We start from the raw sequence: 18,276 nt of genomic DNA, 5'->3' as shown, positions 1-18,276 counted from the left end.
GAAAGAAGTTTGAATTGCCAAAGAAACATTGTCACACAGCAAGGAAAAATTACTCTAAATGTTGCCGCCTCGATTTGTGACGCCTTTGTTTTTGTACTGGTATAAATATAACTGTGACCATTTCATACAGCAAAGTGCTCTGTGATGAGTACAGTATAAATAGTGGAACTGATTACACTTGCTGTAAACAAGGACTGGCAAGCCTTGCTTCACCCCAGCAGTTAGAATGGTGGAAGCAGCAGGAGCTTTACAGCTTAATGGTTAAAAGCCACAGCAGAACATTTTCTCGGGACGGCTCCAAGCATGGAGCTGGTGTGCTGCCATTTCAGCAGCCAGGCTGAGACAGGGGGAAGCACGCCACCACAATTGCATACTAAAAAGAAGGGAAGGCTGAGATAACTACCATCTTCTTACTGTGTAGGCTGTTTGAAAAAAAATAACATATAATGATTCCTGCCTTATTGCAGTGTTTGGGTTCCAGATATAGCCTTGCATGGGAAGGCTGGTATGATGCTGAACCAAGCAAAATGAGCATTTCCTGCTTTTAAGTAATATAATGTCAGGAATCCAGCTCACTGGAAACATCCTGCTCATCTTCCAGAGCAGGAAGCAGACATTCGTCACAAGTATCAGGTGAATAATGTCACTTCAGTTGGACATTGTGAGTGGCAGTTCACAGCCCAGGTCCTTAATGCTTATTTTTATGACTATAAAATGAAGCTTGGTACACCTCATGCCTAGGAAGTGGCTTAGCTCGCTCAGAAACTCAGGGACTTGCCAGAGGCCTTAGATAACCAAGTAAGATTTGTTTTAACTGCCCTCAGTATCCAAGGTATTTCCTACTGTAAGTATAAGGAAACATTGAGGATACTTAAACAACCATATTTGTTTATCTTAGGTCAAACTGAAGAGATTTTCCAGAACTACTGCAGCTGCATTTAACTGGCTGAAAGGCTGCATTTGTATAGAGTGCTTCACTTCTGACTCCATGATCATAAAGAAAAAGAGGTGAGCTTCACAGGGAAGTGCACACAAACCTGGGCAGATGTCTCCAGACATTCCCTCCTCGGGTGTGCTCCATTAACCTTGGCCTCAGCTGGGCTAAGTCCTGCATAAGGAGGAAGCCAGAAGGCAGAAGAAAATCACCAGCATTCTCTCCCTCAAATTTCTGAGAAGGTAATTACCTGAAGAGAGACAGATGTCCGGGCAGGTTTCACCTCGAGAGGAGATGAGATTCTCCAAGCCTGAGAATCCAAAGTGTCATAGGAGGGCAAGCCCACCAAAGCTGGATCCATCTGCTCTGCTGGGTGACATGTGAAGTGAAGCTCTGCAGGTCCTCCCCTCCAGCACTGTGGCTCATGCCAGGTGTGGGGGACAGCCACCACCTGGGTCAGGGACAGTATCTCAGTAATGGTTCTGCAAGACACCCAGTGCAAGGTAACTGGGACTATTGAAGGGACATGGTGGTATTTTCACACCTCATTCTTACTCCCTGGTACAGTTTTCTCAAGTCATTTAGTCTACAATCCTTGTTTCCTAAAAAGGTAGGGGAAAAAATGTGAAAAATGAGAAAATTTGCATCAAAGTTGTTGTAACAAGGAAAACCTGACCTGTAAAATGTCCAAAAGCAGAGATGGACATTTTACAGTAGAAGCTTGGAGAGCAATGGTGCTTCAGAGCATGCATGAGGCTCTGGCTGGACAATGAGGGTAGGAGGAGAGGAGGCCACACATGTCAAAATGCCCTGCCCAAGGCTCTCATCCTGGAATTTGATTCACACAAATGCACCCCATTGCCCCTTTGCTTCCTGAATAGCCCAGGTCAGATTGCAGCATCCCCAGGTATCTAAATATAAACTGACAGCTAATCAATTGATCTGACATCCTAAGGTGTTACAGGCCTGTTTTGGTAGAAGTATGACCAGATATATTTGGGGATCTGCTGACTGGGTCCCCCAAACTGGCACGTGGTGTGACAATGGTGCCATATAGCCCCTGGTGTGCAGGATGGGCTTGCACTGCCATGACAGGCTCAGGCAGTTGAGGGCAATACCTCAGCCTTCAGCCACAACCTTGCAAGTACAGATCACCTCTGCAATGCTGTCAGAATGATTCATTTCTAACTGTAACAGCTACTGGCAGGGCTGAGTGTGCAGGGGACCACCTCTGTCAGTGTCCCAACCTGCACTTCCACTGAAGGCTGACTGCTCTCTCTGCTGGCCAACCAAGAAATGGGATTTTCTCAAGACAGACCTGGTCACATACAAGTTTGCAAAAATGCACTGACCAAACAAATGCGTGCCAGAAAAAAGTGTCTATTTTTCTAAAAGCCACAAACAGCTGAATAAAAGAGGTTATTTATCAAATAAACTATATTCTTAGGTAAAAAGCAGCAGCAAAGAACAGAAAAAGGCAGGAAAGATGTGGGTGTTCCATCTTGTGCTGCTGCAATAGCCTGCTGGAGATGGGAGGAACCACCTGGGAGATGGGATATGCCCCCATTATAAGGCTATCAGAGTCTCACCCTATGATGTCTAGAAATAAAAGGCTTAGAGAATTTCCAGTGATCAACAGAATACAGAAGTTGGGAGACCATGGGATTGTGAGTAACTGACCTGAGAGCAGGAGGTTTTCCCCTTGCTTTCTGCAATGCCTTACTCAAGGATCATCCAGTTCAAAAAGCCACCACTTACAGCTCTAAGCTCATAAAAACTGTAATAACTGGATAAAAGAAAGACATCACTATGGAAAAGGACAAAGTAAAGAAGGCTGAAAGGGAATGGGAAGGTAAGATGCACTAGGAAATCACTGTACTGAAAGTGCATAAGCAGCACATCTTTGTCCTGGACATAGTGGGAAAGCATCTGGACACAGTAAAGATTCAAAGTCTCAAGGGCTATGGACAGCATGGAGTGTAAGTGAGCACAGGCTGATCCTGTTGTGCCAGTGCACCCCGGACAATCAGCCACCAATGCTTTCCTGTTATTTCCTGTCTCTCAGTGGCACGAGCCCAGTTCCCCTGCATCAAGGAGTGAGGCCCTCCCTCAGCACCACCTCAGCTGGGTGGCTGCACTGGCCAGCCTGGAGCTGCACCTGAGGAGCAGCAGCTGTGCTCTGCCATACAGTGTACCCCACACATGAACCTATCACTGCGGCATGAACTGTTTAGATACATCACCGGTCACAGAGCTGACAATTAGTGATGTCTGGCAATGAAGTTGCCTCCTTGCCATCAGATTTACACTGGAAGGTCTTTGCTTGTACTTCTGCAGGTACATGGCAAAGTGGCTCTCAGCAAACTTTGCTCTTCTGTCTGCAACTTACTGTAGTGTTCAGTGGGGAAGCCACACTGGTGGGGCCACCTCATTCATCAAATATGTGTTGAAAGGAGAGGTTAAACACAGCAAATTCCACAAAATAGTCAGAACTATTTGACTAACTCCAGTCAGGGTTACCTGGAGAAAGGACCAAAGAGGGGAGGAAAGTCACTTAGTCCCTCTGATGGGACACTAGGACTAAACAACACCAGAAAAGAGCTGGTTTCTGATAATTACAGTGAAGTGAGAAGCTTTTCTTTGTATTTTGGGCTCTAAATGAGCACTTGATATATTCCCAAATTCTTTCCTTCTGATATCATGCCCACCTGAAAGGTGATGAAATGCCCTCAGACTTGATGGGCTAGAGAGACAGCACCACACTATCACCATCCTCAGCACTGAATTAAATAATTCTCTGGCTTCTACTGATCCCTCTGGAATGACAACTTTTTACAAGAGCCATGGTTAATTATAGAAAAGCTATAATCACACACACCCAGCCTGCTACATGTAAAATTAAGCACCTGTTCAGAATGATTACAGAGAAAAAGGACTATCTCTTCACACTGGTTTTTTTAAAACTTGCATAGTCTGAATAATGGTTGTGACTGTTCTTCTTTACAGCCTTGATGCTGAAACTAGATTAAACCAGGCAGGCTCTTGTGTCTTGACCCCCACTAAAGGGAGCGTGTCACAGATTTCATGCACCGGAAACCAGCTGAGGTTAAATCAAATGACACACTCAAGTAGGGAGGGATGAGAACCTCATGTTCTGTAACAACTTAAAGGGCCTGTTGAGCAATGCACAGGAACTCTGTGTCTATGAGACTCAACCACTTGAAGGGAAAGAAGTGCTTAACACAACCTGTTCATCTGAAACGAGGATCTTGGCATTCTCACCTCTGCTGTGTCTAACCCAGTGCACCGGCAGCTACAGGGAGCTGAGCAGGCAAACTGCTGCTGCTCTGCAGTGGCACAACCAGCCTTAGCATCACTCAGAACCAGTCAGCACCATCATCTGCATTCCCCCAGTGTGCCTGCTACATCAGCATCAAGAGCTGCCATTTCATCCAAACATGGATACATCAGACCTTTTACAAAGGAGTATATATAAATCCAGCTGTTCCCACTCAGGAGGGTTCATGCACCAGTTTATCAGGAATCCCAAGTTTCATCTCAGTTTCTTCTGGTGATGCTGATTCAGAGTGACAGAAACTGCAGATGAACTATCCCACTCCAGAGGAGAGTGTCACAACAACTGGCCTCCTAACTAGCCCGTGTAATACACTATGTATGTAACAATAAACCTAGGTAATGCATACAAGATTCTTACAAGTTTTGATATTTTTCTTTACTTACAAATAAAATGACCCCTTAATACTTAAAATCTTTATTGTGCTTTTCTTCACAGGAATGAAATATATCACAAATGTTTACTGTAGTCTCAATCCCAGTAGGTTTTCAAGGCCTGACTGGCTAAAGCCCTGCAACCTGGTCTGAGCTGATCTGAACAGGAGATTGGACCAGGGACTGCCTGACCCTTCTAACCAGTATTCTTTACCTGTGAGTCTGTGATGTGCTAGAGTATAAAGTAGAATAGGTCCAAAGCTGAGAATTAAAGACCTCATTTTAGCCTGTTTCTGCAATTCCATGTTTAGTGCACTCTTCTAAGAAGTGTGAGAAACCCTCAGTCAGCACGATGGGTTTCCTGGGATGCCTGCAGGGATGCAGCTTGGTATCACCTCTGAGGATATTCAGCAGCAGACAGCCCTGAACAGGGAGGCTTTCTCACTCCCTTCCCCCCAGCCATATGGCCCTGCTGATTTCCTTACACCAGCAGGAGCAGCTGTCTGACCTCAAGGCAGGCCAGCTCAAGGAACCAAGAAGCAAAAAAAAAAAAAACCCTCAACAAAACTTCCTTCTTTCTGTCAGAATTACCCTGAATTACCACAAGGCCAAACAAACACCAAATGCAAGAAGATGGGAGCAGGTGAGAATGCACAGCCAGCAGGACAAGCAAAAAATAGCAACTGCATCTTCCAGGAACTGTCAGCACTAGAACATTTCACTGAAATGGAAGGATTTAATTCTCCTCTGGCACAGCACAGAAACCTGGATATTTACCTGGTTTTACATAGTGCATGGGAGTTCACAACTGAACTACTAAATCAATTTTCCCTTTACACTTCTACTAAACATGGACTAATCAGTAAAGCTAGTGAGGAAACTGAGCTGCACTGTCTATAACTGACAGCAATCACAACATGAAGAAAACCATATCTCACTTTTAAAATGTGACAACATGTAGCAATTTAGGCTACAATATTCAGTATTTTATGCACATATTTTTCCAAAAGCTTTTTTTGCAGCTCTTTTCAGTTTCGGCACAGTAGCTGGAAAAGCAATATGCTTATTGCTTAGGCTTGTCTGCCTTTGATTTGACATTAAAAACTAAGTGCATTCTTACATAATTAAAATAAAGGTTTTTATTCAGTTCATGATATTTTTGTCTGGGTGTTCTATTTTTCCAAATACCTATTGCATGTACAGAAATGTAAACCATAAATACAATGTAAGAGCAGCAAAACAAAACATATCCACCCAGAACCAGAGGAACTTTGCTCACTTTACTGTCCTTCCAAGGAATAGCTGTAATCAGTCTGACTGCCAAATCGATGCACGAAGTCTGAAAGGGAGAACACTGAGCCCCATCCCACTTCGGGATTCATACTGATGAAATCATCCAAGTTCATCTTGGAATCTAAAAAAGGACCAGAAAATGGAAATATTTGAGTTCCACATGCAGGTTCTGTAGCACAGGTACACATCTTTCAAGAAAACATTCCAAAATCCTCTTCAACAGTTCTGTTCACTCCAGCAAGATTCTGCAAATTGTATGGTGGTACAGAAACATCAATTTCCAGTCTCTGAAACGGCACTTTTGCCCCCATTCCCCTCTCTGCCCAAGGCAATAATCACATTACAGGATCAGTAAGCATCCAGTAAGTCACTAGAAACTAGCATGTGTGGGTAAGATTTTTCCCTACAACAGCAGCTGAGAAGGGTCGAGTAGTGTTAGAGAACTGGAGTGCAAACAACAACCAACACAGGGAAGTGCAATGCAGTCTTCCTGCATTCACACAAATGGGTTGACTCAAAAGCAAGGGAGATATTATTCACCCATTTAAGTTCTGAACCAAAGTCAGTGGAGTCACTTTTTGCACTGAGCACGGAGGAACGAGCTGACAGCAGCAGTCAGAACTGCAAGTTGCTCATTGTCTCTCAGAAGTGATTGGTCCCTTGGCAAACCTGCAGTTTGTTACTTTCCAGATTACAGCATTTATCTTCCCTCCAGCCCTGAACTTTTTCCTCACTGAACACGGGCCCACTGCAGGGCCAGAATATGCAGAGAGGAGGAGATGGATGACCTAAGCCAGTCCCAGCCTAGAGGGATGCTCAGGTGAAGAGGAGCACAAACTAGGCTGGAAGCAAATACTTACTTTTTGTGAATCCTGAATGACAGAATTAAGTCAGGGGGAAAAGTTTAACTGGCAGGATTTCAAGAGAAAAGTAATCATGACTGCTCTTTGGCAGGATTTAATCTGCTCTGATTCCTGCAGGAGGGGTGGAAACCATTCTGTCCCATTCATGGATCCCAGAGAGCTCACTGGAAAAGTGCTGGTGTGCAGTTTTGGGTTTAGGTGCCTTATACATCCTTTTTCCAGAGTTGGCCTGGTACAAGCTTTGCTGACTCAGAACCATGCTGATCAGAGGTTCAGTTCTGATAACAAACATCTGAGGGCTTGTTGTTTTGACTTCTTACCAATGATGTGCACAAATAATCTTTTAAAATGACCATTAAAGAAAACTGGCTGAGAATGAGTTTAAGGAACAGAATGGTAAAGCCACTGTTACACTTTTACTTTACAGATTTACTGTTAACGGCTCTCCCACTGTATTAAGTATTTACTTTACCAGGGATGATTAATGTATGCATTTAAGAATAAAGAATCAACCAAGAGGAGGCTCTAATGAATAGATTATAAAATCCAAAGGATGGAATTTGCTTCAGCTGCAAAATGCTTTGTGTAATTGCCTGTGTAACTAGGCTTACCATTATGGACAGTGTAAGCAAGGAAAGGAAGATGATATTCAGGAACCCCAGACCCAGGAGTGCCAGGCATAATCCAGCCCCTGAAGGCCTCTGTTTGCACCACATCTACACTAAAGCACAGCTTTGTGATTTGCCTAATCCCAGCTCTCGCCCTTTCTGAGGTATGGCCCCTAAATCTTTTCTTGTTAACCTGTTTGAACTCTGTATACAGAAAATCCTTATGTCCAGCCAAGCATGCTCCTACTGCTGAAGTGAGTCTGGCAGAACAGGGATCATTTCTGCCTATGTGGGAATTTAAAATAGCACAAGCTCAGCAATTTGCTGTCATAGCTCAAGAACAAATTAGTAGTGGGTAACAGCTCTTGCTTGCTGGAGCTGTTACCCACTGTTAAATCTGTTAAATCTGTTACCCACTGTTAAATCTGTTTTCCAGTTTCAAGCTGCTCTTTTCCTCCCAGATGCTTTTTCAAAATTAATGTGATTCTTCATATATGTTAAGATTAAATAAATAAATAAATAAATAATTCTCTGCTTTATGTGAATTGAGCATACTAAAATAATTCATAAAACCGTTCTGTGAATGGGAAAGCAGTCCAAAGGAGATTGTTCCAGTAGTTACAAACACAGCTGCTGTTCGCAACTTGGAAGTTGCTGCCACAATGCCTGCAGGAAATGAAATTTTCTCTAACTTCGGACGGATTGCGGCAGATTGTTTTACCAAAGCAAACAAGTCCATTCCTGTGAAGAGCGACGGCCTAAGAACCTGTCGGTAGATGGCACTGGAGCAGCACAGGAGGTGTCCGTAGGGAAAACCTTAGTGAGACCTCTCCCGTTTTATTCGTGTAATAACAGCCCCTCTATGCTGCTCTTTCCTATCTGAACGCCGTGCATGCCGTGTTAGACCTTATAGCGTTAGGAAACAGCTCGGCAAAAATGCATGAGAATACCACAAAGTCCTCTTCCCGAAGCAGGTAAGAATGACAAACATCAGAATTTTAAAAAGATACACCTGGATGCTACAGCTGGCAAACCAAGATGGAGATGGTCTCTCCACAAAAGCACAGAGCATGTATCCTACAACATTTTTACAAGACCAACGGCAACAGAATTATTTTAAGATTTACATTACCCTTGCAGTCCCCCTCAGGTGCTGTGACTGCTATACTAGCTTGCATTTGTGCAATGTCTACAGCTCCATCTTCCTCTTTGACCAAACTTTGTTACACACAACCCCCCCCAAATGAGACCAGTCTGGCCCATTTTGGGATTCCTGCATAACTTTATTTTTGTTTAAATCACGTCTGCCACTTTTACCCCAAGCAAATAAAAGGCCACTCACTATCTCAGGCATTGTTAGCCATGATACTTGTGGCTTCTGCCAACAATAGTTAGAAAGCAGCGTTTAAGCCAAGCCTCAGCTTGGCTCACAGACCTTGGACTAACTCAGTGTAACAACAGCTGCCCAAGGGCTGCTGGAAGCAGGGAAGTCTGGAACAAAGCCTCCAAGATCAGTTCTCCTGATGCCTAAAACCTTGGGGGCAACTAAACGAAAGCTGGACTCTTCACACACTTGTGTAGGTGTTTACAACTCTCTTCAGATCCTCCTCCCTCGTCTGAGCTGGGAGATAAGTCAGAAGGACTCTTCCCACTCTCAGCTGGGGGGCTACTGTCTCCACCCCTAAGATAAAACTGACTGTGCAAACCATCCTGGCTGTAAAACACAACTTACCACTTTATATTTTGCAGAAAGTGGTGTAACTTCAACAAGCCACTCTGGCAATTTAAATGCTTCTTGCCAGTTGTGTCTTTATTGTATCTATCTTACCTGATTCATTACTTCCACAAAAGCTTACGAAGTGAGGACCTAACTTTACACAGACTGGAGTCTTATTCTCAAATGAGAGCAGCAGAAGGTTCCCATGAAGTGCACAGGAGCTGCTGGTATCCCTATCAGTGCCTTTTCACTTTCACTAGGATCCTGCTGCCATTTCAGAGAGGAGATACAGAAAGCAACTGCAGACATCTGCTGGGTCTCTGTCTGAGAGACTTCCTGTTACATGTATGTTTGATACACAGTGTCTCCAGAATTCCTCAGCTGTCCTATTCATGCTCTTCAAAATAAATTTTAAAACCAAGAAAAATCTCATCATTATTGACTACCAGGAATTTTATTAATAATAAAAAGAACAAAAAGCTTTTACAAATCAATCCAGCAAGTGTGTTACTGAACACCTTGGGAGAACTGAAATTCAAACCAGTGCTTTTCAGTGTTAGAGCTGCTGCTAACACTTGCACATAAGCCACACAACCATCTGTCTGGAGTAATTTTGAAATGCACTGTGCAAGCTGCATTTTGCACAGGCTTGCAGTAAGGAGGGCTGATCTCATCCTAAGTCATAAACTAAACAGAATCAGAACTCGTTAATTTGTGGAAAGAAGATTTAAAAGAAAACCAAAGGTTGGGCTCACCAGCTCTAGAATAATGAATCTGTTCACCAAATCTTGTTTTTTTATTATTTTAACAAAATATCCTGTTTTTTTCAACAGGAGGTCACTGGCAAACAGGTGGGACCAGGGGAATGCTCTGCAGCTCAGGTATGTTTATTCCAGCAGAGCAGCTTTGAGGACAGGGCAGGGTGAGAAAGCTGGTGCAGCCAATTAGGCTGGCCAGCCCCTCCTGCAATCCATGGCAGCAGAGCAGAACAGAGGCCAGAGCAATGCCAGTAAAAGACACAGAGGCCTAACTCTGGGAAACAGCTAGAGAAGAGCCAGATGCAAGAGGCTAATGCTTAGCATGTGAGTTCTGAGGAGATACTGAGGAGTCTGAGAGGGTTTGGGGGTTTTTTTTTATTGTTGTTTTATTGGTTGGACTGCAGCTGTTTGTCTTTTAGAGAAATGCTTTTAAAAATCACCTTATGCCAGCTTCAATTTTTTTAGGCATAGACTGGAATTTATGACTCCGTGTAAGCTTATTTTTGATGATTTATTTTGCAACCCCATGAGCAGGACAAATACAGTTTAAGATTTATTCCCTTTGAGATACTAGTAGGAGAAAAATGCTTCATTTGTTAATGATCAAGATTGCTCAATTCAACTACAAAAGGTTTTGGTAGCAGGGGAGGGCTGTAGGACTGGCTCCTCTAGAAGCTTCCCCCATGTCCAACAGAGCCAGTGCCAGCCAGCTCCAGGATGGACCCACCTCTGGCAAAGGCTGAACCCATCATTGATTGCTGTAGTACCTCTTCCTTTAAGAAATTTTAAAAACCTATTGCACAGAAGTAATTGTGGCCAGAGAGGAGTGAGAATATGTGGGAGAAACAACTCTGCAGACACCAAGGTCAGTGAAGGATAAGGGGCAGGAGGTGCTCCAGGCACCAGAGCAGGTATTCCCCTGCAGCCCGTGGTGAAGATGATGGTGAGGCAGCTGTGCCCCTGCAGCACACAGAGGAGCCTCAGGCTGGAGCAGGTGGGTGCCCAAAGGAGGCTGTGACCCCTGTGGGAAGCCCATGCTGGAGGAGGCTGCTGGCAGGAACCTGCAGACCTATGGAGAGAGGAGCCCAGGCTGGAGCAGGTTTGGTGGCAGGAACCTGAAGACCTATGGAGAGAGGAGCCCAGGCTGGAGCAGGTTTGGTGGAAGGACTTGTGACCCTGTGGGGGACCCATGCAGGAGCAGCCTGCTCCTGAAGGACTGCATCCTGTGGAAAGGGAGCCACACTGCAGCAGTTCATGAAGATCTGCAGCCCATGGGATGGACTCACATTGGAGAAGTTCATGAAGAACTGCATGAAAGGAACCCCACACTGGAGCAAGGGAAGGACTCCTGTCCCTGAGCAGCAGTGGCAGAAACAACCTGTGATGAACTGTGACCACCATTCCCCACTGAGGGGGGAGGGAGGAGGTAGAGAATTGGGAATAAAGCTAAGACTAGTAAAGAGGGAGGGGTGAAGGAAAGGTGTTTTTAGGATTTGTTCTGCTCCTCATTATCCTGCTCTGATTTTGACTGGTAATAAATTGAACTAATTTCCCTAAGTCGAGTCTGTTTTGCCCATGACAGTAATTGGTGAGTGATGTCTCCCCATCCTTATCTCAGCTCACGAGTTTTCATTGCATTTTCTCTCCTCTGTACAGCTGTGGGTGAGAGTGACTGAGCAACTTTGGTGGGCACCTGGCATCCAGGCAGGGTAAACTGCCACGAACATCAAAGAACACAAATAAGAAACAAAAGGAATATAAAAACCTTGCATATTCTCAAAAGCTTAGGAATTTCGTTATTCTAAAAACCTAGCAAAAAAAACGCCAAAAAACAAAACAAACCCACTCTGATAGAAACGTGCCTCACAAATAAATTGGTATTAAAAAAATATGGGGTCAGTTCTGTCAGCCATTATATTGCAGTCACCTCTAACATGAAATATATAAGTAATTTAATCTTATGCAAACACAAATCAACATGGAAAGCAGACTGTTCTATCAAAGTGAAACGGCAGGGAGAAAAAAGTTATCTGCAATGGAATTTGGCATGGACACAAACATTAATACCCCAGGCTCTTTTATGATAACAAAAGGTCTGCCACCCAGTTTCACATCAAGTTAAAAATAAGGCAGCTTTATGCCTGATAAAACTGTGCTGAGACATTACAGTTGGACCCAGACTCCTCACAGACTCACAGCACTGTGCACATTGAAGCACACATCATTACAAAGTATCTCAGTGAATACAAAGGGAAGACAAAAGAGTAAAGCTGGAGGAACTGGTACTAAATGAACCAAAACTTGAACTGGACGTCCTAGATCTGAGACAATCTAGTCCTGTTCTGACTCAGACCTTGAAGCTCCCTAGTGAATGACTTTTCACCTTCAGTGGATGCAGGGTAACAAGTTTCTTTCAGCCAACTGAACAGGAGACCAGAGCACATCAGCACAGTGCTGTGTCCATTTGGAGCTCAGCCCAAAAAAAACCCTCCAAAATATGGACACACTGGAGTAGGCCCAGAAAAGGAAAATCAAGTTGTTTGGGGCAGGACAACATTTATTCAAGGAGAGGCTCAGACAACTGGGTCTCCTCAGTCTTAAAAAGAGAAAACGAAGGGGAGACATTACTACTCCCTACATCTACCTGATCAGAGGTAGGAGAGTGAAGCCAGAGTCTTCTTGGAGGAGCCTGGCAACAGGACAAGAAATGAAAAATGCAAGTGGGAACATCTGAAATTCAGATTATATACTAGGATTTTTTATTCATTGGTTGTTTACCAGTGGTCAAACATTGGAACGCTGTCCACAAAGTGGTGGAATCACCATCTCTGTAGGTGCTCAAGACCAGACTGGACAGAGCCCTGAGGAATACCTCTTTTGGGCAGATGTTGGACTGGATAACTAACAGACATTTCATTCAGCATGGCAAAGTATAGAGCAAAGAATGAAAGCATAGGAGGAAGTAAGAGGTACATATCCTTCACTATCTACCAGCACCACTGAGAATCTGGAGGCTGGCTGAGACCTGTGGCTGCTGCTCACCAGTGAGGTAAAGCTCAGCCAGACACAACAGGCAAGGGGAGAGTTACAGGGTTTGCAGCTATAGAGTCATGTATTCCAGCTAGAGATACGTGAACACATCTGCAACTGAGTCATTATGTAACCTACTACCCACAAGTAATGGTTTTTTTACTCTTTTGATTTGAATAGAATTTTTTGCTTTCCTGGTCTGACCTCATCTATACTTCTCATACTTCTCACTTTCATTAGCTCTCAGCTATCAAAACAACAAGGTTTCCACAGACAAAAAAGGTCTCAGCACCTACAAGGCTCCAGCTAACAGAGAACCATTCACTGTAGTTCAGGAATCCTACACTCTCTACAATACCTGTGCATAAAACTGCTGAAAATAATAACCAAGAGCTAGAACTCAAGGTGCTTCATAACCTGGATTGTCTAGAAAACACCTAAAGCCTCATAACAAAGACTACATCTGTGTTCCTGCTCACTCCCATAATTCATTTCTACTCTCATGTGAAACACCAAGCTTCCTTAGAAGCCAAAGCAAAGACTGAGAATTAATTTGCCAGCAACTTAAAACCATCTGGACCTGAAGACAGAGCTATGTTTCATTGACCCTCCCTTCTCTAACATAAACACATAGCAGTACTGCATTATTAAAAATCAACAAAACCAAACATGCAGAGCAGTAACATGAAAACTCTTTCAAACTCTTTCAAAGCAAAATGTCACCATGCTTTCCTTGGAAGAAAATGAGAGTACAAACACACACACATGGCAAATATTACTCAGCTTGCAAAACAGATGATTAGAATAAGCTGAAGTGCTGTGTGATAAGAATGCTTTAAGCAGCTCTACAGAATAGGTGGCAAGTCAGCCTCTGGGCCAGGCAGAGAGAGGTAATCACTTACACAAGGCTTAAGGCTTAGGAAGAACTTGCCAGTGACTTAAAATATCCTGGGGTCCATTCACCGGGTACAGAAACTTCAATGCAGGCAAACCCACCACACTGAGCAGGGTGAAAACTTCCTCCTGCCAACACTACTTTGCCAGAATGGGATCTGTGTGCTAGAGTGTGGTATAATCACTGTGTGAAATCACTGAAAAATTTTGTGATCCCTAAGCACAGTTATCTGGCCTGTCTGCTTCAGTTCCCTGCTGTAACAGTATTACTTACCTCCACCCTCTGCTCAGTTTGTGAATATTAGTAACTAATGTTTGATACCAGTAAAGGCCAGAAGGCATGTTAGACTATGTGTTCAAAAAAGAGAGTGCCAAATGCTTCATAGCCCTATTTTTTCCCATATGAAGTGATAAGCTGGCTGGACAAATGTTATAGAAGATATTTATCTCCCATGTAGATCCAAGACTACTTCATTCAGCACTGTAAGCAGGAAGGAGTCCTGGGAGCTCACCTGCAGTTTCAATGCAAGGGTATGGAGGAGGAGGTTTCTGCCATTTCCCATTTGCATCCTTCATGTGAGATCTGTCTGAAGCAAATGTCTTCAAGTACAAATCTGCTCGAATCATTCTGATTTTCCTAAAAACAAAATGCAAAATTGTATTAAAAGATGCATGTACACAATACTGCAATAATCACTCAGAATAAGAGTACTTTCCTCTCATCAAGGAGCACTAATGTTTTTAAATACACAAACCAGCAACGTTGGGCCAAGTTGTTAACATGAAGCTACAGTAGGAAAGAAAAGGGCTTTTGATGACTAAAGTAAAGAGCTTTAGAAAAGTAACACAATGCATTTATTTTACTGAAGTATAGTAAAGAAACCTCTGTCACTATGCATACACAAAGAGAACTTCAACTTTGATTTCATGAAATAACAACCATAATCTTTATATTTCATGTCATCATCACCTGTGAAACTCTGGCCGAAGGCTGTCATCCAACCTGAAGGCCTCCACACTGTACACATCAAAAGGACAGGGAAATGGCAACACTGTGTCAAGATCATAAATGAAGTTCTGCTCCCGGCTGGAAAGATGAAGTAGAATAACATGGTAGTCCTGGGAAGAAGGGGAATTGCCATTAGTTCAACAGCAATTAATAAGAAATTGGCAAAGAGAATGAAAAAAAAAAAAAAGATCTTTCTAAAAGCATAAGTTCAGATCCAGTTTTTAAAGCCTGCTTGCTGTCCTTGAATATTAAGCCTGTAACATTTCTGGCAACAGGAGAGAGATTTCCTAATGTCTATCTTGCCCATCTGCTCTTCCAGAAACCTTGCTCTTCTCCCCATTTCTTTGCAGCCTCCTTTGATTTAAGCCAAGACAGCAAACTAAAGTTTACACTACTCCTAAGAAAACAGAAAATCTCTCTCATGTTCCACATCAAAACACAAAAGTTGTTCGGTTATCACTTTTTATTAGACTCAGTCATAAATAAACTCACAAGATAAAATGATAGGTTAACATTAAATTTACCTAGTGATCTCTTCTAATAAGAGATTTTGTACCTGTTGCAGTAACACGGTCTGTGAATTTGAGTGTCGAGTGTTCAGCTGCCAGAAGCACCTGAAAAACCAGCACACCACTGAAAAACCAGCAAACAGCTCAGATCAGGAGGACCACAGGAGTGAGACAATTTCCTCTAGCAGCTCTTGAAGCTGGCAAAGATATCTACATCACACTTTTTCAAGGCAACTATTTTTTTTATCAAGGGGTTATTCAGTGCAGTTTTACTCCTTACCTTGTAAGAAACACAGGAGGAGATTTGAGGACACTGCAATTACTGACATTATATGTCAGGTATGTGCACTGCTGTTTTCCAAAATTAAATTGAAGGTAGCCCTTAACAAATTACTTAAATTTATATTGAATCCACTCACAAAAAGGGTTGAGCAATGTCTTTTGACACTTTCAATATTAAAACCACAAAGAAATTTGTATGAAAAAGATTTGGGCAATCTACTTCACCAGACCAATATACATACACAACTGGATTCAACAATATTTAGAAAAACCTATTAGAGAGCATAAGAAAAATTAGTTTACAAACTTTATACAGCCTATGATCCATTAAAATATCAAAGTTAAAAGACCTTTGAATCCATGAATTTTTAGCAGAAATCCACATTCTGCCATGGCGTTTCCTGACTCTGCTATTCCCTTTTAGGTCTTCTCTGTAGCAGTTGGATCTCTTTTTAAACCAAACTTTTTTTTTTTTGCACCGTAAAGCTACCAATATTTTGGAAGAAAGTGAATGATTCAGAAATCAGAAAACTTCACAACTTTGCAGATTACTCTGCAGAATTTCAGAAACAGAAACTGCCACAAGAAATAGTTTTTTTCTGTGCCAGATAACTGAAAGGACCCTATAATGATACCAAGGAATTCTGCATCAGCAATTACTAAACTACATTAACTGAGCAAATGACATTTCAAAGCCACTGTTTATGGGTCAGTTTAACTGCTGACACCTGAATACACACATAACTAACACTCTTCTATCCTCTGGCATAAATATGTTCATCCATCTACTTCCTTACAAGTACAGTCATCTACCTAGAACACTACAGAGCTGGCAGCCTCAATACCCAGATAACAATTTTCACAAATCTATTATGCATTCTTACTGTAATTAAGACTTATCACCTATAGGTTTTACTGACTGTCCTGCTATTAATTTATGAGGGATGGTGCAAATGAGCACTAGATTTAGGCTATTTATAAATGTGTTGTAAAAGAATTATAAATATTAATGCAATACTATGCAATGTGTGGAGTTGGAAGGGACTTTAAAAGGTCATCTGGTCCAACCTGTTGCTCAATGAGACTACCCTAAAGCCAACTGCCCAAGACTGTGTCTGGATAGCTTCTAAAAATCTCCAAGGATGGAGATTCCACAACCCCTCTGAGCAACCTGCTCCAGTGCTCCGTCACCCTCAGAGTAGAAAGTGTTCCTTTATATTCAGATGGAACAGATTGTTACATGTCCATGTGTGATCCTGCAGCTATCAACTACAGAGGCACACACTCAAAATTATTGAGAGTAATGAATGCCTTACCCAGACAACAGGCTCATCTCCATGTCCAGATTTCTGCTTCCAGAGTGGAATCTGAAAGTTAAATATGAACCTGAATTGAATAAAATCTTTCAGATTAATACAGATTAATTGCAGGTAAACTGGTTAGTTTTTTTTGCTAACCCATCAGTTTCCTCAGCTTACATCTGTGCTGCAGTAAGAAAGTTTTTTCTAGTTTATCTCTCAGGAGGATGAAATTGGAGATACTATTCTGGGCCACATTAAAAAGAAGTGTGATGGAATCACCATCCCTGGAATGATCCAAAAGACTTGAGGATATGGTTTAGTACTGAACATAGTAGTGTCAGGTTAGCAGTTGGACTTGACAGTCTTAGAGATCTTCTCCAGCCTTACAGTTATTAATGGTTCTATGATTTTATAAAGACAACTATTCTCCTAAATTGACAGATTACAGACAGAATTACTCCCACAGCTCACAGGGACACCATGTCTCATTTATGCAGTGCATAATTAAAAGAGCCCACGTGGTGTGGCTGGCACACCTCTGAGCCAAAGCGAGCTACAGGACGGGTTTGGACTGAATCTCACCTACAGGCTGGGCTAAAGGCTCACTCCCCAACACTGGGCCGGGACCATTCTCACCCACACTGGGCTGCGGTCTGAAGGCCCGAGCCTTTCCACAGCTGTCTCTGATCATATCCCATTGACTCACCATCCTCTTATCATTGGATATGAAAACAGCGTAAAATTCTTCTAAAGGGTACCGATCCTGACTCCTGATGTAGTCACAAAGCTTCCAAACATTTTCTTCGCTGCAAAACACAAAATCGGTTATTTATTTTGTTTTCCTCCAACTTCATTTCTCGAGCCCAAGAGTGTGACCAGCCCGCAGCCGCGCCATTCCCGCGGTGGCCCCAGCTGTCCCGGCGCCTCACGGCGGTGCGAGGGGCACCGGCCCGCCCGTCCCCGTCTCCCTTACCAGTAGCAGCTGGTGTAGGTGCAGGCGGGGCGGGGCGGCACCGCCGCCTCATAACCAGCCTCGGGCCGCGCCATGGCCGGTCTGAGCGGGGCTGAGGGCGGCGCAGGAAGCGCTGGGCCCGGCGGGAGCAGCCGCTAGGCCGTCCCCGAGGAAGCCGCGGCCATCCCGGCTGGGCGCGGGCACTGCGCGGGTACGGCCGGGGCGACGGCGGGAGGCGCAGGGACCCCTCGGGCGGGCGGGCGGGACAGGACGGGGCGGAGCCGCGAGCCAACCCAGCCCCGCCCCGCGCCGCCGGCGCAGCGCTCCGAGTTTTGGGCGCCAAACGTCTGCGGCGCGCGGAGCCGCAGTGCGCCGCGTGCCCTTCCGCAGCGCGCGC

At 43.7% G+C, this 18,276-nt stretch overlaps 2 protein-coding genes across 3 annotated transcripts in view; one reads left to right on the top strand and one right to left on the bottom strand.

The window, feature by feature from the left end:
• Positions 1-4,690: 4,690 nt before the first annotated feature.
• NTAQ1 (N-terminal glutamine amidase 1) lies at positions 4,691-18,137 on the bottom strand. 2 transcript variants are annotated; one of them, XM_036402509.2, is made up of 6 exons: positions 17,901-18,132; positions 17,634-17,733; positions 16,943-16,993; positions 14,797-14,945; positions 14,339-14,463; positions 4,691-6,077 (listed from the first exon to the last, which is right to left on the bottom strand). In XM_036402509.2, exons 1-6 carry the CDS (start codon positions 17,972-17,974, stop codon positions 5,944-5,946), a joined length of 633 nt encoding a protein of 210 aa, XP_036258402.1. In that variant the 5' UTR covers positions 17,975-18,132; the 3' UTR covers positions 4,691-5,943. The 2 variants fall into 2 exon arrangements, with proteins under 2 accessions (XP_036258402.1, XP_054370640.1); XM_054514665.1 differs by lacking the exon at positions 4,691-6,077 and adding an exon at positions 10,126-11,025 and having other exon boundaries at positions 17,901-18,137.
• Positions 18,076-18,276, top strand: part of ATAD2 (ATPase family AAA domain containing 2) — a 30,476-nt gene continuing 30,275 nt past the window's right edge. The window contains exon 1 of the mRNA XM_036402501.1: positions 18,076-18,090. The gene's annotated coding sequence lies outside the window, so the exon portion shown is untranslated. The remainder of the gene's footprint in view (positions 18,091-18,276) is intronic.

Source organism: Molothrus ater, chromosome 1 (assembly GCF_012460135.2).
Source record: "Molothrus ater isolate BHLD 08-10-18 breed brown headed cowbird chromosome 1, BPBGC_Mater_1.1, whole genome shotgun sequence".
NCBI classification, from domain to species: domain Eukaryota; kingdom Metazoa; phylum Chordata; class Aves; order Passeriformes; family Icteridae; genus Molothrus; species Molothrus ater.
The sequence above is the reverse complement of the archived record's forward strand: the minus strand, read 5'-3'. Positions and strand labels throughout refer to the sequence as shown.